Here is a 24,356-nt window from a genome sequence, read left to right as displayed (position 1 = left end):
GATAAAGGCAAAAAAAAAATTTTGTAAATTTCCTTGACTTGCTGGAAATTAAACCAATGTTAATTAGGGGGTTTTGGACTCACTGTTGAATGTGTGTCAGATCAGTTGATTTTAATAGGCCTGATGTTGACAGAGACTTGAAGGTAGAGGAAACTGGTCAGCTGCTAATACAAAGCCCCAGTTTTCATTTTAGAGTGGGTCTACAGTTTACAGCCGGATCCGATGGGCATGGTTTATAGCTGTGGGTATAAATGGAAGCTCTGAGTAGCTATCAAGAGGGGGCAGAGTAAGGGAAATAGGTACTAATGGGTGATTGGAAAGGGAAAGTGATAGGAGCTGAGTGTTTGGGAACATTGGGACTGCAGTGCAAGCTTGTGGATGGAGGTGCAGTGGTTAATGAAGGAGAACAAATGTTTCCTTGTGAGGTCTTGGGAAAACACTCCTGTTCTTTCTGAGCTAGAAGAAATGCTAAAAGGAGTAGCTCTTTGGCACTTACTTTGGCCAGTCAGTGCCTCCCACCTTGTATCTGCTGCTGGAATCACATAGCCTGGGGTTCCCACTTATTCACCAACTGCAGTTCTGATGATAACATGAATGTTAATCAGGTCTCCATCTGCCTTTTGTGACAATCTCATTGATAGCCTAATTTGTTTTTGCTAAATTTTAAACATGCAGGCATGTGGTTGGGCTGCTTGTTCCCAATATTTTAACTTCTCCCCTGCAACATCCCCCACCTGCAACAAGTTAAAATTAAGACCAAGTTAGACTTGTCCTGATTAGTTCTTTTGTTGTCTCTAAATCAGCTTTTGTTTGTGATTAAAATTAATTAGTGCATGCAATCCAAGAAGTCCAAGCCAGATGTTAAGTGAAAAATTACCAATACGAGTTATTGTCACTGGCTGTGGTTGACAAACTGGATCAATTCCACTGCTGAAAATGTAAACCAATTAAAAGACTGTTCTTTTCTCTAGTTTCCAAACCACATACTATCTAAATCTTCTGCTTGCTTTACTTTTGCGGTGTAATCCCAAACCTTTCCTTTAAACAATGTACTCCCAATACATTCCTCTTGCAGATAAACCACTCAGTGGGAGTGATGCTTTGAAACTGGGGCTAGGAGAGTATTTTTCTTAGGCTGCTGAAATTATATAAACACCACTAAAGCTTGTGGCCTGGAAAATGTGAATTGTTTTATGTCAAAATATGGTGATAGAGCGCATTCCGGGGGGAAGGAGTTAACACGGTGACATTCAAGAAGCTCACAAGTTTCTATACTAGGTGAGTCAGTTAATTAACAAAATGCAACAGGCTCTGAGTGATCCATGCAAACCAATCAGCTGCTCCTCTCTCATCATTTAATGCTCCTTTAATTAATTGCAGTAGATGGTAATCATTCCCCTAATGGTGACCGGACTTTCAACTGCCAAGTCCCTTAAGCTCTGGAATTCTCTAACTAAACCTGACCATCTCTCTTTCTCTTATTTATACATTAAGATGCTCCATAAAACCGACTTCTTTGCTGGACATTGCCTTATCGCCACAGCACCAAATTGCATTTGGTAAAAGTACTTTAAAGCACCTTGGGATGATTTAATACATTTAAAATACTATACAAATACGTGTTATTGTTGTTCTTTTGGTAAATGTTTGCACTCAGTGCAGACTGTGGATGGAGTTATTAGGTTTGGAATATTGCCTTGCATGGGAAATATCATTCCAAGGTTACAGCAGAGTCAGGGAGAAATGTCTTTCATTACTTTGCAAGACGGAACAACCTGCTACAGCAAGGTGTTTTCTCCACTTACTTTGTGTGTGTGTGTGTGGGGGGTGGGGGGTGTTGTAGGTGGGTTGGGGGTGAGGGCGCAGCACCATCGGGAGAATGGGAAGTGCCCTCCCGTGGCACTCACTCACCCTCCAACCGTGCACATGCCCCCAGAGCTGTGTCCCATCCCCTGGGTGTTCGGGTGTTGGTTGCTGCATGTGTGGTGTTGCCTCCCGCAGTGTTCAAGCACAGTGTCCAGGCATCATGGTGTGATTGGGATGCTAGGCAATGAGCTGCACATGCTACATGGCCCACCTACCCACGGGAATTCACTTGCGTTGTGTGAAGTGCTCACTTAACCACGATTGCCAATTCCCTATTAACAATGGCCTTTGGTCGCACGGCAAGAAGCCTCGGCAGTCTGTAGGGGTTATGGTGGTCGATGGGGCAGACGGCTAGGGACAGGAGTTACCCCTGGAACAGGTACACACGAACCAGGGGATGGCAATACGAGTTATTGTCACTGGCTGTGGTTGACAAACTGTGACCACTGGCTGGGGAGACCGATGAACGACGGAAGGATGTTGGATATGGGGTGGCTCACTTTAATTGTATGGAAATAGGGCTTAAGTGGTGATAATTGGTTTCTCGCCACGCTACTGCGAGATCCCGATTCCGCCTACGGGAGCGGGCCGGTTGCATCACAAACTGTTTGCCACCTGGCGCGGTTGTCGTTTTCTGCCTGTCCCGCTATTCACCGCCCTTGTTTCACTTGAGCAGAGTGTAACGAGGCCAGAGAATCGCGCCATAAATCTATGATTTGGTAAAATTACTTATTTTTGCCTAGAAACCCAAATTCATTTTTGTACCAAAATTTTAAAATGGATTTTCTCCCTATCTTCCTTAATGTGCACGCCTGATTTGTCAAATGTGTTATAATATTGGAAGAATCTGAGGCAATGAGATTAGTCTATCAATTACTAGTGTTGAAGCTAAGACCATTGCAGCTCCAGGGAGATACTCTGATGTTGGTCTCTTTGCGTTTTGGGAAATAGGCTGAGGCTAAGGAACAGCCGGAGACTATTCAGTCGCTTGAATCTTTTTTGCCATTCAGTTAGATCATTGCTGATCTCTATCTTAACTCGATTTTCTCACCTTGGACAAAAACTGAAGTAACACCTAAAGCAGTCTTCAAATAATATTTCAGTTTCCTGATATTTTTCGTAACTAAAAGATTAATTAATTGAATCACAAAGGAGCTATAGGAACAGTAAATCGTGCACAGGCTGACTCCATATTAATTAATATTCTGTGTGGTGATCCTGTTGTTGTAAAATATTAATAGAAAAGAGGTGATATAAGCATTTGGTCAGTCAATTAATCAGCCCACTCAATCTGATCAGTCATGATGGGGAGATGCTGGCGTTGGACTGGTGTCTTACAACATGAGGTTAAAGTCCAAGAACTAGGAGCAGGAGAAGGCCATCTGGCCCCTCCAAAAGCCTGCACTAGCTCTGAAAGCTAGTGATTCGAAACAAACCTGTTGGACTTTAACCTGCTTTTGTAAGACTTCTTACTAATCTGATCAGTGGCAGCATCCAGCTTTACCTTGAACTTTAGAGACAAGTCAGTGAAACAGTGAGAAGCCAAGTCAACATTGTATCTGGAATTTTGCACGGAGGTGGTGGCCTTACATCTGGCTGAAAAGCCAAAACCAATTCTCAATCCATGCTAATAGTACATCCCCCAACTCCATGAGCCCTATTCTTGTCTTTTAACCTTTACTGTGGAACCTTCACGAATGTCTTTTGGAAATCCAAATATTTTTTATCTACTGGTTCCCTTTAATGTATCCTACTAGTTACATCCTCAAAAAACTCTATGTCAAACAAAATTCCTTTTGGTACAATCCATGTTGAATTGTTTTAATTATACTATGCTTTTCCAAGTGCAATATTAATATCTCCTTGATATAGATTGCAGAAATTTCCCAATGACTGATGTCAGGGTAACTGGCCGAAAGGGTGAGATTCTCCGGTCGTTACCACCGGTGGAATCTTCTGGTCCCACTGACGCGCCCCCCACCCCCAACACTCTGCTGCAGGTGGAGGGTGCGAACAATGTGAAACCCCATTAAAGCAGTGGGATCAGAAGATCCCAGTGCCAGCCAATGGTGTGTGTGTGGGGTGTGGGGTGGGGTGGGGGTGGTGGACAGGTTAAAATCTTGCCCATAGTTTTCTGCTTCTCTCTCCCTCCTTTCTTGAATAGTGGAGTTACATTTTCTAATTTCCAATCTGCTGGGACCATTCCCAAACCTAGGGAAAGTTGGAAAATCATAGCCAGCACATTCACTGTCTCTGCAACTTTTCCTGTTCGAACCACAAGATGTAAGCCATCAGGTCCTGGGATTTGCTAAGTTTCTCCAGTACTTTTTCTCTGCTAATATTAATTAGTTTAATTTCCTCACTCCTATTCACCCCTGGGTTACCCTCTATTTCTGGTATGTAACTTATGCCTTCTACTGTGAAGACAGACACAAAATATTTGTTCAATGTCTCTGCCATTTCCTCATTCCATATGTTTATTTCTCCTGTATCTGCTTCTAAGGGCCAATATTTGCTTTATTGACTTTCAACAATCTGTTTTTATATTCATGGATAATTTACTCTCATATTCCACTTTTCTCTTTTTATCAAATTTTTGGTGACCCTTTGCTGAATTCAAAAACACTCCCAATCCTTAGACTCATTACCATTGTTTGTAAACATTATAAACCTCTTCTTTTAATCTAATCTTTAAACTAATGTTATTTCTAAACTCCTTAGTAAACCATGGATAGATCTTTCTGGCTGAGTTTTTGTTTTCCAATGGATTGTGTATTTGTTGAACATTTAGAATTGTTACTTTAAATGTTTTCACTGTTTATTTACTGCCATACCTTTTAATTTATATACCTAGTCACCTTAGCCAGCTCCCGTGGGCGGCATGGTGATGCAGTGGTTAGCTCAGCTTCCTCACAGCGCTGAGGACCTGGGTTCGATCCCGATCCCGGGTCACTGTCCGTGTGGAGTTTGCACATTCTCCCTTTGTTTGCGTGGGTCTCACCCCCACAACCCAAAGATGTGCAGGTTAGATGGAATGGCCATGCTAAATTGTCCCTTAATTGGGAAAAAAAAGAATTGGGTGCTGTAAATTTATTTTAAAAAATCTTAGCGAGCTCTCCCCCTTAACAATGAAATTAACTTTGATGAAGTTGAAGATTCTTGCTGTGATTGGAATATGCCATTTTCAAAATTGAGCCTGAATTTTTGCAACAAAGGAGAGCCTCTATTTGGTTGCGATAATGGAGAACGAGTCTGGAAGTCCCGCCCCTGACCAGGCACCTACCATGAATGAGGTTGGGTCACATTCCTGCATGTGTGTTACACAGAGACACCTGCCCATAGAAATCAGCAGCTGCCTCCACCAATGTGACTTTGGTGTGAGAGGTGTCGGAACCTGACATGCATGGATTGATTATACCTGACAGGAGCAGGTCTGAACTTTGTGAATTTGTTTTCATAGCCAGGATACCCTTTTGGTGAGGTAGAGTATGCCTTTGGGTGTGGTCCTGGGACACCTTTGGGGAGGTCAGGTGCTCTTTGGGACAGTTAAGGTGCCCTTTGGGAATACTAAAAGTGGACGTGAATATACATTAAAAAGGGCATAAACTCAGTGGAACTGTGAAAAACAACCATCAAAAGTGTCAAGATGTACTATCAAAGGAAGCTCTTAAGGTATTTAAAACACCTGCCCTTTAACTCTTTGAAAAAACTGTCTGGAGTGTTAAAAAAAAGGTTACTGGACAAAGGAAGATGGTTGTGGTTGTTGGAGGACAATCATCGCAGTTCCAGAACATCACTGCAGGGGTTCATTAGGGTAGTAGCCTAGATCCAACCACCTTCAGTTGCTTCATCAATGATCTTCCTTTCACCATCAGTGGGAATGTTCACTGATGATTGCACAATACTCAGCACCATTCGCCACTCCTCAGATACTGAAGCAGTCCATGTCCAAATGAAGCAAGACCTGGACCACAGTCAGGCTTGGGTGGAAAAGTGGAAATTACATTTGTGGCACACAATTACCAGGCGATAAATATCTCTGACAAGAGAGAATCTAACTATCGCCCCATGACAGTCAATGGCATTACGATCGCTGAAACCCCCATTATCAACATCCTGGAGGTTACCACTGAACTGGACTACCATGTAAATAATGTGGCTACTAGAGCAGTCAAAGACTAGGTCTCCTGTGGCGAGTAACTCACCTCTGACTCCCCAAAGTCTGTCCACCATCTAAAAGGTGCAAGTCAGGAGTGTGATTGAATACTCTCCACTTGCTTGGATGAGTGCAGCTCTAACAACATTCAAGCTGCAAGAAGGATGTTCCTATGGTGGTTGTGTCTAGAAACAGGGGTCACCATCTGAGGTTATGGGGTAGACCATTTAGGACAGAGATTAAGAGAAATTTCTTCACCCAGAGAGTGGTCAGCCTGTGGAATTCGTTACCACTGAAAGTAATTGAGACCAAAACATTTTCAAGGTGCAGTTAGATATAGCATTTAGGGCAAAGTGGATCAAAGGATATGGGGGGAAAGCGGGATTAGGCTATTGAGTTGGATGATCAGCCATGATCATAATGAATGGCATAGCAGGCTCGAAGCACGAATGACCTCCTCCTGCTCCTATGTTTCAGCCCACTTAATTGGCACGCCACCCCCCAACATTCACTCCCTCAGCACCGATGCACAATGGCAGCAGTGTGTACCATCTACAAGATTTATTGCAGGAATTCATCAAGGTTCCTTAGGCAGAACCTTCCAAACCCACAACCACTATGATCAAGAAGGACAAGTACAGCAGCACCACGACCTGGAAGTTCCCTTCCAAGCCATACACCATCCTGACTTGGAAATATATTGCTGTTCCTTTACTGTCACTGTGTCAAATCCTGGAACTCCCTCCCGAACAGCACTGAGGGTGTACCTACACCACATGGATTGCAGTGGTTCATGAAGGCAGCTTACCACTACCTTCTCAAGGACAATTAGGGATGGGCAATAAATGCTGTTCGAGCCACCAATGCCCACACCTCAAAAATGAATTTAGAAAAAGCTGCAGATCGGAAATACATACACCCCTTCTAGCACTGTCTACATCCCAAAACAAACAATTAAAGAAGAGACTGGAGAGGACAGGAGATAGGAAAGAAGCTGCAGGGTTCAAAGCTGAAGTAAGAATGTCAGGAAAAAGTCATAAGCAGCAGATTAGAGGCAGAAGAGATGCTGGTAGAGGCAATTCCACGAGTCATCTCCTTCCAAGGGCTTTTTTCACCTTGTACTGAAGATAGTGAAGGGGCTGAGGAAAGGGCTCTCAGAAGATGTTTGACATTGGGAAAGGAGACTTAATTTATCCTTGCTCTCTTGCATAATCCTGGTGTACGAGCATAATGTGACTGTGGAAATTGAGACTAAGTCAAAAGATAACATAGTCGAGTTAAACGTGGCAATGAATGACGAGACCAGCTGTGTGCTCAGGACAGTTGAACTTCAGCCATCTCATTTAAGGAAGTTATGATGGCAACCACTGAGATGATTAATATTTGATAAATTGAGAGTACCCAATTATTTTTTCCAATTAAAGGGCAATTTAGCTGGTGGCCAACCCACCTCCCTGAACATGGGTTGTGGGGGTGAAACCCACGCAAACACGGGGAGAATGTGCAAACTCCACACGGACAGTAACCCAGGGTCGGGATCGAACCCGGGTCTCAGCACCGAACCATTGAGATGATGAGTGGGATAAGAATGGAAATATTTGTGAATCTACCAGACTGTGAACATTTCATTCAAAACAAAATGCAGGTGTGTTCTAGAGAAATGCATAATATGTTCCTTGAGGATATTCCAGCGGAGTTTTTAAAAGCTGCTTTACTTAATGTAAAATGTCATGTTTAATAGGCTTTGACGATACGTGCACCACGTTATAAATTCATGCACGTTAGGGATCTAGAAATACAGCACAGTTAAATAAATATTTACCATCACCCGGGTCGACAATCTCCACAGTTGCAATCTCTGGGAATTCAAGAACAGCCATGACGGGCTCAGACAGTACAATCTGAAATGTTTCAGACAGTTCGTATTCGTTGTCTGTCAAAATCCGTACTCTCCAAGTCGCTGTGGTTTGACCTGGATTGAACTGCACCTGCTTCTGGGATTTTCCCCTGAAATCCTTATCCTTCTCAGCTGTGCCATCCTTTGTACCTATGCCTGTCAATGGAACATGAAGAGCAGCTGGGTCAAAATCCAAATAAATCCAACACATAGCCCTTCAGAGATTGCCTTCATATTGGCAAAACTAATGAGCAAATGCTTTGATAAGAGTAATTTTAATGCATAATTAGAGATAATAAGAAGCTGCAATTTCCTTGATCGAATTCCGCCAAAGGAACAACAAAATTTTAACTAGTTTATGCACTGATCTTGCGGACAACAGCTTACACCAAAATTTCTTGACAATCTCATTAACGTGAAACATAAGAACAAGCGAAGAACAAGCAAGGCCCAAAGACACCATGGAGCTTACACTATTTTTCTAAGCGCCCCGTTATTTCACTGTTGCTCTAGAAATTGAAGTAAGAAGCCAGCAAGCCATCATGTATGCACATTCAGCATAGCATATCGAAGAAAATTTAATTCTGGAAGCTACATTACGCATCTTTTCTTTAATACTTGCAGATGAATAAAACACTTCAAGTGCAGAATTTTATTTCTACAATTCCATGTGGGTCTAGAAAACTGCCAGTGAATCAGATTGGGAAGAAAGTCACGCCTCCAGCCAATTCATGCTTCACAGAGTGCGTTCACTGCCAATTTTTCCAGTGGCAGAGTGGGAAACCTCGCCATCGAAAAATAAAGCCCATGGGTTGAAGAGGTTGTCGATGAGAAAAAGTTGAACAGGTTGGGCCTATACCCACTGAAGTTTAGAAGCATGAGAGGTGATAGTATTGAGGGGAGTTGATATCGCAAGATGCCAGAAGGCTGTTTCCTCTTGTGGGACAGACAAGAACTAGGGGACAAAGTTTAAGGATAAGACGTCTATCGTTTAAGATGGAGGGGAAGAGAAATTGCTCTCTCAAAGGTATATGGAATCCTCTTCCCCAGAAAGTAGTGGAAGCTGGGTCTTTAAATTTATTCAAGGCAGAGTTAGAGAGATTGATAGACAAGGGAGTCAAGAGTCATGGGGGACAGTTGGCAAAGTGGAGTTGAGACGCCAACCAGACCAGCCAGGATCTTACTGAATGACGGAGCAGACTCGAGGGGCAAAATGGCCTACTCCTGCTCCTAATTCCTATGTTCCTATGACAATCCAGAAGCTTTTGTTATTTTACTGGAACATACCTAAAAAATTGGAATTTCATAACTTGCCATGGTAAGATTGGAACTCAAGGGGGGAATTCTCCGGGTCGCCAGCCACGTTTTCCGGTGCGGCACGCCCCCGTTGGCAGAGGGATTCTCGGTTCCCGCAGCCAGCCAATGGGGTTGGCCCAAATGGTGCTTTGTGTTACATCATTCCAACAAAAGAATATACTTAAATACGTTTCTGTAATATATTTAATGTAATTTTAAAAGATAATCGGCTGGATTCTCTGTTCCTCAGACTGTTGAATCTTGTGCAGGATTTGTGGACATCCACGACAGCAAAACTGGCGCCGCACCTGGACTGATTCAGTGACGATGGAGGGGTTGGTAGCACCACATGGAACGCAATCAATTCCAATGAGAAACGGTGCAGGATTGACACTCAGGAGGCTGACAAGCTGGAGCTACATATACACACTTCACTCGCCACACACACCAACCCAGCCAACAGATGGCACCCCAGACGACCTGTGGCCCTAAGTTCACAGTGGACAGTCAGGGGTGTGCGCAGCCGCATGGCTGCCTGGCAGGCTACGGCTATGGTGTTCCGTGCCCGTCCACCCCAACTCCAAAGCCTACCTCCTGACGACCCCCCGACCAGTGCATAAGCCTCCCGGCTGTCAGCAGACTATGGCGATGTTGGACACTTTCCATACCATCTCTCTCTCTCTCAGCAGCCATGGTGCCTGTTTCACGATTTATTTTTTATTTTTTATTAAATATTTTATTGAAAATTTTTGGTCAACCAACACAGTACATTGTGCATCCTTTACACAATATTATAACAACACAAATAACAATGACCTATTTTATAAACAAAAAATGAATAAATAATAAATAACAAAAATGAAAACTAGCCCTAATTGGCAACTGCCTTGTCACAAGTAACACTCTCCAAAAATATAATTTAACAGTCCAATATATAATTATCTGTAGCAACGACCTATACATACTATACAGTATATATTAACAACCCTGAGAGTCCTTCTGGTTCCTCCCCCCCCCCCCCCCCCCCCCCCGATCCTGGGCTGCTGCTGCTGCCTTCTTTTTCCCATTCCGTCTATCTTTCTGCGAGGTATTCGACGAACGGTTGCCACCGCCTGGTGAACCCTTGAGCCGACCCCCTTAGGACGAACTTAATCCGCTCTAGCTTTATAAACCCCGCCATGTCATTTATCCAGGTCTCCACCCCCGGGGGCTTGGCTTCTTTCCACATTAGCAATATCCTGCGCCGGGCTACTAGGGACGCAAAGGCCAAAACATCGGCCTCTCTCGCCTCCTGCACTCCCGGCTCTTGTGCAACCCCAAATATAGCCAACCCCCAGCTTGGTTCGACCCGGACTCCTACTACTTTTGAAAGCACCTTTGTCACCCCCATCCAAAACCCCTGTAGTGCCGGGCATGACCAAAACATATGGGTATGATTCGCTGGGCTTCTCGAGCACCTCGCACACCTATCCTCCACCCCCAAAAATTTACTGAGCCGTGCTCCAGTCATATGTGCCCTGTGTAATACCTTAAACTGAATCAGGCTTAGCCTGGCACACGAGGACGACGAGTTTACCCTGCTTAGGGCATCTGCCCACAGCCCCTCCTCGATCTCCTCCCCCAGCTCTTCTTCCCATTTCCCTTTTAGTTCATCTACCATAGTCTCCCCTTCGTCCCTCATTTCCCTATATATATCTGACACCTTACCATCCCCCACCCATGTCTTTGAGATCACTCTGTCCTGCACCTCTTGTGTCGGGAGCTGCGGGAATTCCCTCACCTGTTGCCTCGCAAAAGCCCTCAGTTGCATATACCTGAATGCATTCCCTTGGGGCAACCCATATTTCTCGGTCAGCGCTCCCAGACTCGCGAACTTCCCATCCACAAACAGATCTTTCAGTTGCGTTATTCCTGCTCTTTGCCACATTCCATATCCCCCATCCATTCCCCCCGGGGCAAACCTATGGTTGTTTCTTATCGGGGACCCCCCCAAGGCTCCAGTCTTTCCCCTATGCCGTCTCCACTGTCCCCAAATCTTCAGTGTAGCCACCACCACCGGGCTTGTGGTGTAGTTCCTCGGTGAGAACGGCAATGGGGCTGTCACCATAGCCTGTAGGCTAGTCCCCCTACAGGACGCCCTCTCTAATCTCTTCCATGCCGCTCCCTCCTCCTCTCCCATCCACTTACTCACCATTGAAATATTAGCGGCCCAATAATACTCACTTAGCCTCGGTAGTGCCAGCCCCCCCCTATCCCTGCTACGCTGTAAGAATCCCTTCCTCACTCTCGGGGTCTTCCCGGCCCACACAAAACCCATGATGCTCTTTTCAATCCTTTTAAAAAAAGCCTTCGTGATCACCACCGGGAGGCACTGAAACACAAAGAGGAATCTCGGGATGACCACCATCTTAACCGCCTGCACCCTCCCTGCCATTGACAGGGATACCATATCCCATCTCTTGAAATCCTCCATCTGTTCCACCAACCGCGTTAAATTTAACCTATGCAATGTGCCCCAATTCTTAGCTATCTGGATCCCCAGGTAACGAAAGTCCCTTGTTACCTTCCTCAACGGTAGGTCCTCTATTTCTCTACTCTGCTCCCCTGGATGCACCACAAACAACTCACTTTTCCCCATGTTCAATTTATACCCTGAAAAATCCCCAAACTCCCCAAGTATCCGCATTATTTCTGGCATCCCCTCCGCCGGGTCCGCCACGTATAGTAGCAAATCGTCCGCATACAAAGATACCCGGTGCTCTTCTCCTCCCCTAAGTACTCCCCTCCACTTCTTGGAACCCCTCAACGCTATCGCCAGGGGCTCAATCGCCAGTGCAAACAATAATGGGGACAGAGGGCATCCCTGCCTTGTCCCTCTATGGAGCCGAAAATATGCAGATCCCCGTCCATTCGTGACCACGCTCGCCACTGGGGCCCTATACAACAGCTGCACCCATCTAACATACCCCTCTCCAAAACCAAATCTCCTCAACACCTCCCGCAAATTATCCCACTCCACTCTATCAAATGCTTTCTCGGCATCCATCGCCACTACTATCTCCGTTTCTCCCTCTGGTGGGGCCATCATCATTACCCCTAACAACCTCCGTATATTCGTGTTCAGCTGTCTCCCCTTCACAAACCCAGTTTGGTCCTCGTGGACCACCCCCGGGACACATTCCTCTATTCTCATTGCCATTACCTTGGCCAGGACCTTGGCATCTACATTTAGGAGGGAAATAGGTCTATAGGACCTGCATTGTAGCGGGTCCTTTTCCTTCTTTAAGAGAAGCGATATCGTTGCTTCAGACATAGTCGGGGGCAGTTGTCCCCTTTCCTTTGCCTCATTAAAGGTCCTCGTCAGTACCGGGGCGAGCAAGTCCACATATTTTCTATAGAATTCGACTGGGAATCCATCCGGTCCCGGGGCCTTTCCCGCCTGCATGCTCCTAATTCCTTTCACCACTTCTTCTACCTCGATCTGTGCTCCCAGTCCCACCCTTTCCTGCTCTTCCACCTTGGGAAATTCCAGCCGATCCAAGAAGCCCATCATTCTCTCCCTCCCATCCGGGGGTTGAGCTTCATATAATTTTTTATAAAATGTCTTGAACACTCCATTCACTCTCTCCGCTCCCCGCTCCATCTCTCCTTCCTCATCCCTCACTCCCCCTATTTCCCTCGCTGCTCCCCTTTTCCTCAATTGGTGCGCCAGCAACCTGCTCGCCTTCTCCCCATATTCGTACTGTACACCCTGTGCCTTCCTCCATTGTGCCTCTGCAGTGCCTGTCGTCAGCAAGTCAAATTCTACATGTAGCCTTTGCCTTTCCCTGTACAGTCCCTCCTCCGGTGCTTCCGCATATTGTCTGTCCACCCTCAAAAGTTCTTGCAGCAACCGCTCCCGTTCCTTACTCTCCTGCTTCCCTTTATGTGCCCTTATTGATATCAGCTCCCCTCTAACCACCGCCTTCAACGCCTCCCAGACCACTCCCACCTGGACCTCCCCATTATCATTGAGTTCCAAGTACTTTTCAATGCACCCCCTCACCCTTAGACACCCCCCCTCATCTGCCATTAGTCCCATGTCCATTCTCCAGGGTGGGCGCCCTCCTGTTTCCTCCCCTATCTCCAAGTCCACCCAGTGTGGAGCATGATCCGAAATGGCTATAGCTGTATACTCCGTTCCCCTCACCTTCGGGATCAATGCCCTACCCAGCACAAAAAAGTCTATTCGCGAGTAGACTTTAGGGACATAGGAGAAAAACGAGAACTCCTTACTCCTAGGTCTGCTAAATCTCCACGGGTCTACACCTCCCATCTGCTCCATAAAATCTTTAAGTACCTTGGCTGCTGCCGGCCTCCTTCCAGTCCTGGACTTCGACCTATCCAGCCCTGGTTCCAACACCGTATTAAAATCTCCCCCCATTATCAGCTTTCCCATCTCTAGGTCCGGAATGCGTCCTAGCATCCGCCTCATAAAATTGGCATCATCCCAGTTCGGGGCATATACGTTTACCAAAACCACCGTCTCCCCCTGTAGTTTGCCACTCACCATCACGTATCTGCCCCCGTTATCTGCCACTATAGTCTTTGCCTCGAACATTACCCGCTTCCCCACTAATATAGCCACCCCCCTGTTTTTCGCACCTAGCCCCGAATGGAACACCTGCCCCACCCATCCTTTGCGTAGCCTAACCTGGTCTATCAGTTTCAGGTGCGTTTCCTGTAACATAACCACATCTGCCTTAAGTTTCTTAAGGTGTGCGAGTACCCGTGCCCTCTTTATCGGCCCGTTCAGCCCTCTCACGTTCCACGTGATCAGCCGAGTTGGGGGGCTTCCTACCCCCCCCCCCTTGTCGATTAGCCATCACCTTTTTCCAGCTCCTCACCCGGTTCCCACGCAGCTGTATCTCCCCCAGGCGGTGCCCCCCCGCCCATCCTCTCCCATACCAGCTCCCCCCTCTCCCCAGCAGCAGCAACCCAGTAATTCCCCCCTCCCACCCCCCCCCGCTAGATCCCCCGCTCGCGTAATTACTCCCCCCATGTTGCTCCCAGAAGTCAGCAAACTCTGGCTGACCTCGGCTCCCCCCCGTGACCTCGGCTCGCACCGTGCGACGCCCCCTCCTTCCTGCTTCTCTATTCCCGCCATGATTATCATAGTGCGGGAACCAAGCCCGCGCTTCTCCCTTGGCCCCGCCCCCAATGGCCAACGCCCCATCTCCTCCACCTCCCCTCCTCCCCCCATCACCACCTGTGGGAGAGAGAAAAGTTACCATATCGCAGGATTAGTACATAAAACCCCTCTTTGCCCCCCACATTCGCCCCACCACTTTGTTCGAACGTTCTTTTTAATAACCCGCTCATTCCAGTTTTTCTTCCACAATAAAAGTCCACGCTTCATCCGCCGTCTCAAAGTAGTGGTGCCTCCCTCGATATGTGACCCACAGTCTTGCCGGTTGCAGCATTCCAAATTTTATCTTCTTTTTATGAAGCACCGCCTTGGCCCGATTAAAGCTCGCCCTCCTTCTCGCCACCTCCGCACTCCAGTCTTGATAAACGCGGATCACCGCGTTCTCCCATTTACTGCTCCGAGTTTTCTTCGCCCATCTAAGGACCATTTCTCTATCCTTAAAACGGAGGAATCTCACCACTATGGCTCTGGGAATTTCTCCTGCTCTCGGTCTTCGCGCCATCACTCGGTATGCTCCCTCCACCTCCAACGGACCCGCCGGGGCCTCCGCTCCCATTAACGAGTGCAGCATCGTGCTCACATATGCCCCGACGTCCGCTCCTTCCACACCTTCAGGAAGACCAAGAATCCTCAGGTTGTTCCTCCTTGCGTTGTTTTCCAGTGCCTCCAACCTTTCCACATATCGGGATTTCGGCGGCAGCGGTGCGCAGGGGCCTTCTGGGAGGTGAGTAGTTAGTTTAAAAGCACTTACCTTTACAGGAGCAGCCCTTTGGATTTCGGCGGCAGCGGTGCGCAGGGGCCTTCTGGGAGGTGAGTAGTGAGTTTAAAACCACTTACCTTTACAGGAGCAGCCCTTTGGATTTCGGCGGCAGCGGTGCGCAGGGGCCTTCTGGGAGGTGAGTAGTTAGTTTAAAAGCACTTACCTTTACAGGAGCAGCCCTTTGGATTTCGGCGGCAGCGGTGCGCAGGGGCCTTCTGGGAGGTGAGTAGTGAGTTTAAAACCACTTACCTTTACAGGAGCAGCCCTTTGGATTTCGGCGGCAGCGGTGCGCAGGGGCCTTCTGGGAGGTGAGTAGTGAGTTTAAAAGCACTTACCTTTACAGGAGCAGCCCTTTGGATTTCGGCGGCAGCGGTGCGCAGGGGCCTTCTGGGAGGTGAGTAGTGAGTTTAAAACCACTTACCTTTACAGGAGCAGCCCTTTGGATTTCGGCGGCAGCGGTGCGCAGGGGCCTTCTGGGAGGTGAGTAGTGAGTTTAAAAGCACTTACCTTTACAGGAGCAGCCCTTTGGATTTCGGCGGCAGCGGTGCGCAGGGGCCTTCTGGGAGGTGAGTAGTGAGTTTAAAACCACTTACCTTTACAGGAGCAGCCCTTTGGATTTCGGCGGCAGCGGTGCGCAGGGGCCTTCTGGGAGGTGAGTAGTTAGTTTAAAACCACTTACCTTTACAGGAGCAGCCCTTTGGATTTCGGCGGGAACCGGAAGTTCGACCTCTGGCAAGTCTCCCCCCCCCCCCCCCCCCCCCCCCCCCAACCAATAAATTCTGGTGGAGAGGAAACCCGAGACACTACACGTGTAGTGTCTCCCACCCGCCCTCCTCCTCTAACCTAATAATAAGACCCATTGGTGTAAGGTAAGTGCCATATTATATTATTATATTATTAGCATTGTGCAGGTCAAGGATTGGAGGTGGAGGAGCAGTCTCTGTCAGCGAGAGAACCTGAGAACATCTCAGAAGGTAAGCAAGTGATTTTTACTTTTATACCTGTTTTTCAAATTGTGTGTGTCGGGGGGAAACTGTAGTGACATCACAGAAAAGCTGTGACCTGAGTGGCTGGTTGGGATTCTAACCTAAATTTTTTTGAGTATTTGGGAACAAATTAAACATAATAACTTAATTATAATTTAGAGGATATCTAAGCCAGAGATCGGAGAATATTATAGTTAGCTATCGCATTTCTATTAGAAATCTAGTGCTAGGAAACAGATAGTTGACAGTAACTTTGAAATTTAAAAAAAGTATTTATAAAAAAAAAAAAGACAAATTTTAATTTTAATTAATTGACGCAATGTCAGTTAGCGGGGTGCTGTGCTCTGACTGTGAGATGTGGCAGGTCCGGGAGGCTTCCAGCGTCCCGGATGGCTTCATCTGCAGAAAGTGCACCCAACTGCAGCTCCTCACAGACCGCATGGTTCGGTTGGAGCAGCAATTGGATGCACTTAGGAGCATGCAGGTGGCGGAAAGCGTCATAGATCGCAGTTATGTAAGTGTGGTCACACCCAAGGTGCAGGCAGAGAAATGGGTGACCACCAGAAAGGGCAGGCAGTCAGTGCAGGAATCCCCTGTGGTTGTCCCCCTCTCGAACAGATATACCCCTTTGGATACTGTCGGGGGGGATAGCCTATCAGGGGAAAACAGCAGCAGCCAGAGCAGTGGCACCACGGCTGGCTCTGATGTTCAGAAGGGAGGGTCAAAGCGCAGAAGAGTAATAGTTATAGGGGACTCTATAGTCAGGGGCACAGATAGGCGCTTCTGTGGACGTGAAAGAGACTCCAGGATGGTATGTTGCCTCCCTGGTGCCAGGGTCCAGGATGTCTCCGAACGGGTAGAGGGAATCCTGAAGGGGGAGGGCAAACAGGCAGAGGTCGTTGTACATATTGGTACTAACGACATAGGCAGGAAGGGGCATGAGGTCCTGCAGCAGGAGTTCAGGGAGCTAGGCAGAAAGTTAAAAGACAGGACCTCGAGGGTTGTAATCTCGGGATTACTCCCTGTGCCACGTGCCAGTGAGGCTAGAAATAGGAAGATAGAGCAGACAAACACGTGGCTAAACAGCTGGTGTAGGAGGGAGGGTTTCTGTTATCTGGACCACTGGGAGCTCTTCCGGGGCAGGTGTGACCTGTATAAGATGGACGGGTTGCATCTAAACCGGAGAGGCATAAATATCCTGGCCGCGAGGTTTGCTAGTGTCACACGGGAGGGTTTAAACTAGTATGGCAGGGGGGTGGGCACGGGAGCAATAGGTCAGAAGGTGAGAGCATTGAGGGAGAACTAGGGAATAGGGACAGTGTGGCTCTGAGGCAGCGCAGACGGGGAGAAGTTGCTGAACACAGCGGGTCTGGTGGCCTGAAGTGCATATGTTTTAATGCAAGGAGCATTACGGGTAAGGCAGATGAACTTAGAGCTTGGATTACTACTTGGAACTATGATGTTGTTGCCATTACAGAGACCTGGTTGAGGGAAGGGCAGGATTGGCAGCTAAACGTTCCAGGATTTAGATGTTTCAGGCGGGATAGAGGGGGATGTAAAAGGGGAGGCGGAGTTGCGCTACTTGTTCAGGAGAGTATCACAGCTATACAGCGAGAGGACACCTCAGAGGGCAGTGAGGCTATATGGGTAGAGATCAGGAATAAGAAGGGTGCAGTCACAATGTTGGGGGTATACTACAGGCCTCCCAACAGCCAGCGGGAGATAGAGGAGCAGATAGGTAGACAGATTTTGGAAAAGAGTAAAAACAACAGGGTTGTGGTGATGGGAGACTTCAACTTCCCCAATATTGACTGGGACTCACTTAGTGCCAGGGGCTTAGACGGGGCAGAGTTTGTAAGGAGCATCCAGGAGGGCTTCTTAAAACAATATGTAAACAGTCCAACTAGGGAAGGGGCGGTACTGGACCTGGTATTGGGGAATGAGCCCGGCCAGGTGGTAGATGTTTCAGTAGGGGAGCATTTCGGTAACAGTGACCACAATTCAGTAAGTTTTAAAGTACTGGTGGACAAGGATAAGAGTGGTCCGAGGATGAATGTGCTAAATTGGGGGAAGGCTAATTATAACAATATTAGGCGGGAACTGAAGAACATAGATTGGGGGCGGATGTTTGAGGGCAAATCAACATCTGACATGTGGGAGGCTTTCAAGTGTCAGTTGAAAGGAATACAGGACAGGCATGTTCCTGTGAGGAAGAAAGATAAATACGGCAATTTTCGGGAACCTTGGATGACGAGTGATATTGTAGGCCTCGTCAAAAAGAAAAAGGAGGCATTTGTCAGGGCTAAAAGGCTGGGAACAGACGAAGCCTGTGTGGCATATAAGGAAAGTAGGAAGGAACTTAAGCAAGGAGTCAGGAGGGCTAGAAGGGGTCATGAAAAGTCATTGGCAAATAGGGTTAAGGAAAATCCCAAGGCTTTTTACACTTACATAAAAAGCAAGAGGGTAGCCAGGGAAAGGGTTGGCCCACTGAAGGATGGGCAAGGGAATCTATGTGTGGAGCCAGAGGAAATGGGCGAGGTACTAAATGAATACTTTGCATCAGTATTCACCAAAGAGAAGGAATTGGTAGATGTGGAGTCTGGAGAAGGGGGTGTAGATAGCCTGGGTCACATTGTGATCCAAAAAGACGAGGTGTTGGGTGTCTTAAAAAATATTAAGGTAGATAAGTCCCCAGGGCCGGATGGGATCTACCCCAGAATACTGAAGGAGGCTGGAGAGGAAATTGCTGAGGCCTTGACAGAAATCTTTGGATCCTCGCTGTCTTCAGGGGATGTCCCGGAGGACTGGAGAATAGCCAATGTTGTTCCTCTGTTTAAGAAGGGTGGCAGGGATAATCCCGGGAACTACAGGCCGGTGAGCCTTACTTCAGTGGTAGGGAAATTACTGGAGAGAATTCTTCGAGACAGGATCTACTCCCATTTGGAAGCAAATGGACGTATTAGTGAGAGGCAGCACGGTTTTGTGAAGGGGAGGTCGTGTCTCACTAACTTGATAGAGTTTTTCGAGGAGGTCACTAAGATGATTGATGCAGGTAGGGCAGTAGATGTTGTCTATATGGACTTCAGTAAGGCCTTTGACAAGGTCCCTCATGGTAGACTAGTACAAAAGGTGAAGTCACACGGGATCAGGGGTGAACTGGCAAGGTGGATACAGAACTGGCTAGGCCATAGAAGGCAGAGGGTAGCAATGGAGGGATGCTTTTCTAATTGGAGGGCTGTGACCAGTGGTGTTCCACAGGGATCAGTGCTGGGACCTTTGCTCTTTGTAGTATATATAAATGATTTGGAGGAAAATGTAACTGGTCTGATTAGTAAGTTTGCAGACGACACAAAGGTTGGTGGAATTGCGGATAGCGACGAGGACTGTCTGAGGATACAGCAGGATTTAGATTGTCTGGAGACTTGGGCGGAGAGATGGCAGATGGAGTTTAACCTGGACAAATGTGAGGTAATGCATTTTGGAAGGGCTAATGCAGGTAGGGAATATACAGTGAATGGTAGAACCCTCAAGAGTATTGAAAGTCAAAGAGATCTAGGAGTACAGGTCCACAGATCACTGAAAGGGGCTACACAGGTGGAGAAGGTAGTCAAGAAGGCATACGGCATGCTTGCCTTCATTGGCCGGGGCATTGAGTATAAGAATTGGCAAGTCATGTTGCAGCTGTATAGAACCTTAGTTAGGCCACACTTGGAGTATAGTGTTCAATTCTGGTCGCCACACTACCAGAAGGATGTGGAGGCTTTAGAGAGGGTGCAGAAGAGATTTACCAGAATGTTGCCTGGTATGGAGGGCATAAGCTATGAGGAGCGATTGAATAAACTCGGTTTGTTCTCACTGGAACGAAGGAGGTTGAGGGGCGACCTGATAGAGGTATACAAAATTATGAGGGGCATAGACAGAGTGGATAGTCAGAGGCTTTTCCCCAGGGTAGAGGGGTCAATTACTAGGGGGCATAGGTTTAAGGTGAGAGGGGCAAAGTTTAGAGTAGATGTACGAGGCAAGTTTTTTACGCAGAGGGTAGTGGGTGCCTGGAACTCACTACCGGAGGAGGTAGTGGAGGCAGGGACGATAGGGACATTTAAGGGGCATCTTGACAAATATATGAATAGGATGGGAATAGAAGGATACGGACCCAGGAAGTGTAGAAGATTGTAGTTTAGTCGGGCAGTATGGTCGGCACGGGCTTGGAGGGCCGAAGGGCCTGTTCCTGTGCTGTACATTTCTTTGTTCTTTGTTCTTTGTTTCTGATGTGCCTCCTGCGTCTCCGTCTTCACCACCAGGCCCTGTATATCGTCCTCATTCTCGGCTGCCTTTGCCTTCACGACCCGAAGCTCCTGCTCCTGGGTCTTTTGTTCCTCCTTTAGTCCTTCGATCGCCTGTAGTATCGGGGCCAACAGCTCTTTCTTCATTTCCTTTTTGATCTCTTCCACACAGCATTTCAAGAACTCTTGTTGTTCAGGGCCCCATGTTAAACTGCCACCTTCCGACGCCATCTTGGTTTTTGCTTGCCTTCCTTGCCGCTGTTCTAAAGGATCCACTGCAATCTGGCCACTCTCTCCTCCTTTTTCCATCCGTATCCAGGGGGGATTCCCTTCTGGTTTACCGCACAGTGTTTTTAGCCGTCAAAATTGCCGTTGGGGCTCCTATCAAGAGCCCAAAAGTCCGTTTCACAGGGAGCTGCCGAAACGTGCGACTCAGCTGGTCATCGCCGCACCCGGAAGTCGTCCTGTTTCACGATTTTTAACAGCGCAACTGAACCTCGAGGTTGGGAATTCGCCCCAGTGGAGGCAGAGAATACCGGGTTTGTCCCGCTAATGAAATGCCAAGGGTGTTTACTGTACATGCGTTCTGCAACGCATTGACACTGCTGTCAAGGGACAGAGAATTGCAATTTGGCGTGAAACCTGATTTCGGCGTCGGAACCATTTCTCCGCCCAATCGCATTTCCCGAATCTGGCGTCGGCCGACGGTGAATCCTGCCCAATGCATTTAATAAATGGGTACAACAGTCAAGCCAGCTGGCTCATCCACACGTACAGTACACTTTGAATGTGAGCCTTGGCAGGAAAGAAGCAGATTTTTTTGTAGCTAACGAGGCCAACAGAAAACAAAGGCAAAGGTTAGGAATGCAGAAACTTCGATCTGTGCCAAGCCGTGGAATATAATAGCAGATTCTCAGTGTCCTGCATATGCAGGCAGCTTGGAAACCTTCTACAACCTCTGCCAAAACTGATTAGAAATCAAATAATTTGCTCTGCACTTTCATGCCTTTACTCCATTTGACACAGAAAAGAAACCACAGCATCCGGAAGCTTCCAAAAATTTTAATATTAACTTGTTTTGACAGCTGGTGTCCAGTCTGCTCAATTTGTATCTATCCATCAGAGCTCTGTACTCTGTGTTACACAGTAGAGCAAGAAAACAATAAATTGATGAGACTGATATTTTGGATTATTGCTTCAGATTTGAAGCTCAATTGTGCAGATGTTTTAATTTTGATCGATGAACTTACTTGCACTGAAAATATTTTGACACCTCAGACATGCAAAGAGTTTTTGCTGCAGATCTCGAGTTCCTCTGCCCTGATGAGAGTACCGTGGGAGATAACTAGAATTTCTAAGGACATTTCGTCCCAAATTTATCCATTTTTACATTGTCATGATTATTCATTTGCTTAACGCGTAAATGTCACAAAATGATAGAATCCTGGAAGTCTACAGCAGACAAAGGCCATTTTGCTTATCAGACCTTTTCTGGCTCTTTGGAAGTGCTGTACAATAAGGGCGCGATTCTCTGGAACGATTTCGAAGTGTTATAGTGAGCAGGAACTCCCACGAGCTTCCCAGCGCTCGGCCCAGCAAGGCCATCAATGCTATTCAACATTAATTGGTCCACTTAACGACTCCCGGTGGCGGCCATGGAGTGAGTGGTTGCACATTTGGCAGCTCTCACTCGAGGCGGACTTTTCGGTCCTATTCTCCGGTTGCCGGGGGGGGGGATGTTTTGAAGGAAAAGGGTGAAGGGGTGGCAGAGGAAGACTACTCCACCGGTGAATGGATTCATGGACCAGAAGTGGGTTTAGAAGAAAGGAGTTGCAAGAGCAAGAAACTCTTTGTGCGATACAGGGAAAGATGGCGGAGAGTAATGGGTCGGCCATACCAGTCCAATGGTTGACGTAGCAGCTGGACGAAAAGTGCAGTCATCAGAGGGAGGCTCAAGAGGTTATAAGAACCTATCGAAGGTGGTAGACCCACTGAGAGCGGGGATCGACCATGTGGAGCTGAGGCTGGAGACCGAGATCCAGGCGAACCAGAAGGTGGAGGAGGCAGTGGGGGAGCACGAGGAGCAGCTTACCTCGTTGGTGACCGAGATCGGAATGATGAGAGAGACTCAGAAGCGGCTTAAGGAGAAGGTAGAGGATTTGGAGAACTGCTCCCGAAAGCAGAATTTAAGAATTTTGGGGATGCCAGAGGGCATTGAGGGAGAGGACGCAGGCTCTTATGTAACTAAAATGCTGGAGAAGCTGATGGGGGAGGGGGCCTTTGACTGGCCCCTGGGGCTTGATTGGGTGCACAAGGCACTGATGAGGAAGCCACTGGCGAACAGGTCGCCGAGGGCAATGGATAAGGAGAAGATCTTGAGGTAGGCCAGGCAAACGAGGAGATGTACCTGGGAGGGTAATGAGCTCCATGAATACCAGGAACTGGGTTCGGAACTGGCCAACAGGAGAGCGGGATCCAATTGAGTCAAGGCTGTCCTCTATAAGAAGTGAAGTTCGGGATGTTGTACCCGGCCCACCTCTGGGTAACCCACAATGGTCATGAGTATTAATTTGGAGCACCAGAGGAGGCGATGGAGTTTGTGAAAGACAATGGACTGGCAGGAGAAGGAGGACATTGATATTTGGAGGAAGTGTGAGGGGATGCAGGTTCTTTCTGTGTCGTTTTGGCTGCTTGTTTTTTTTATTGTATCGTTTTGTTTGGGGTGACGGTCAAGGGAGAACCTCGTTTCACTCAAAGATCGTTTTTCTTTCTAGTGAGGTTCTTTGGGGGGGGGGAGGCTGGATAATTGTGCTGCGCGTGTGCACCTTTTGTTTTCTTATTGTTATTGTTGTTTGCACCATGCAAATGTGTCAGCAGGGGGAGGGGAATGAGTGGGGGGGGGTAGGGTGGCTGGCGCCATGGGCGGGGGCAGCCAAGCTAACTGGGTGAGCTAGTTCACGGGAGCGCAGTGGGGGGGGGGGGGGGGTTGAGCAGGTGATTAGAGCATTAGAGGGGGTTGGATTGTTGTTTTGCTGGGGGGGGGGGGGGGGCTGCTGACAGGGGCGGGACTGTTGAAGTGCGATAAGGAGGGGAATGGTAACGGTGGGCATCAGAGGGCGGTCCTGGAGGGTTATGTGATGTAGGCCGGGGGCTGGCCCAGGAGGGTCTATAGCTGATGGGGGGTGGGGCCACAGGCTGCTCACATGGAATGTGAGAGGGCTGAAATGGTTTGTCAAAGGATTGAGCGTGTTCACGCACTTGAGGAGCTTAAAGGCGGATGTGGCATTTTTACAGGAAACACATTTGAAGATCGGGGAGGGCGAAGATTCACCGAGGGCGAAGGAATTTCCGTACTTCTCCCATGTGCACAGGGTGTATTCGCGGATCGGTTACTTTGTGATGGATAAGACGTTGGCGTGGGTGGTCAACTTGGAGTATCCGACGATTGTGGTTTCGGACCACATGCCGCATTGGGTGGACTTGAAAGTGGACCGGTAGGGGTCCCCGCGCCCGCAGTGGAGGTTCGATGTGGGGTTGTTACCAAATGAGGAGGTGTGTGAGCGGGTCAGGGCCGACATTCAGTGGTATGTGGAGCTGAATGATATGGGTACGGTTTCGGTCACCACACTATGGGAGGCACTTAAGGCATGGATCAGGGCGGAGTTTATATTAATATGGGCACATAGGGATAAGACGGAGCAGGTAGAGATGGCTAGGCTGGTGAATGGTGAATGCGGGTGGATAGGAGGTATAAGGAGACCCCGGAGGCTGGGTTTGTTGAATGAGCGGCAGAAACTCGAGATGGAGTTCAGGCTGGTGTCTATGGTGAGGCACTGGGGCAGTTGCGGAAGGCCAGGTGGGCAGTCTATGAGAATGGAGAGAAGGCGAGTAGGTTGCTGGCTCGTCAACTGAGGAAGCAGGAGG

At 47.8% G+C, this 24,356-nt stretch overlaps 1 protein-coding gene across 1 annotated transcript in view; it reads right to left on the bottom strand.

The window, feature by feature from the left end:
* LOC140391964 (FRAS1-related extracellular matrix protein 2-like) overlaps positions 1 to 24,356 on the bottom strand; it is a 322,439-nt gene that overhangs the window by 171,901 nt on the left and 126,182 nt on the right. The window contains exon 4 of the mRNA XM_072477063.1: positions 7,845 to 8,075. Coding sequence (XP_072333164.1) covers positions 7,845 to 8,075 — 231 coding nt within the window. The remainder of the gene's footprint in view (positions 1 to 7,844; positions 8,076 to 24,356) is intronic.

The sequence above is a fragment of the Scyliorhinus torazame genome, chromosome 15 (genome assembly GCF_047496885.1).
Source record: "Scyliorhinus torazame isolate Kashiwa2021f chromosome 15, sScyTor2.1, whole genome shotgun sequence".
Taxonomy (NCBI): domain Eukaryota; kingdom Metazoa; phylum Chordata; class Chondrichthyes; order Carcharhiniformes; family Scyliorhinidae; genus Scyliorhinus; species Scyliorhinus torazame.
This window is presented reverse-complemented; position numbering and strand designations above follow the sequence as displayed.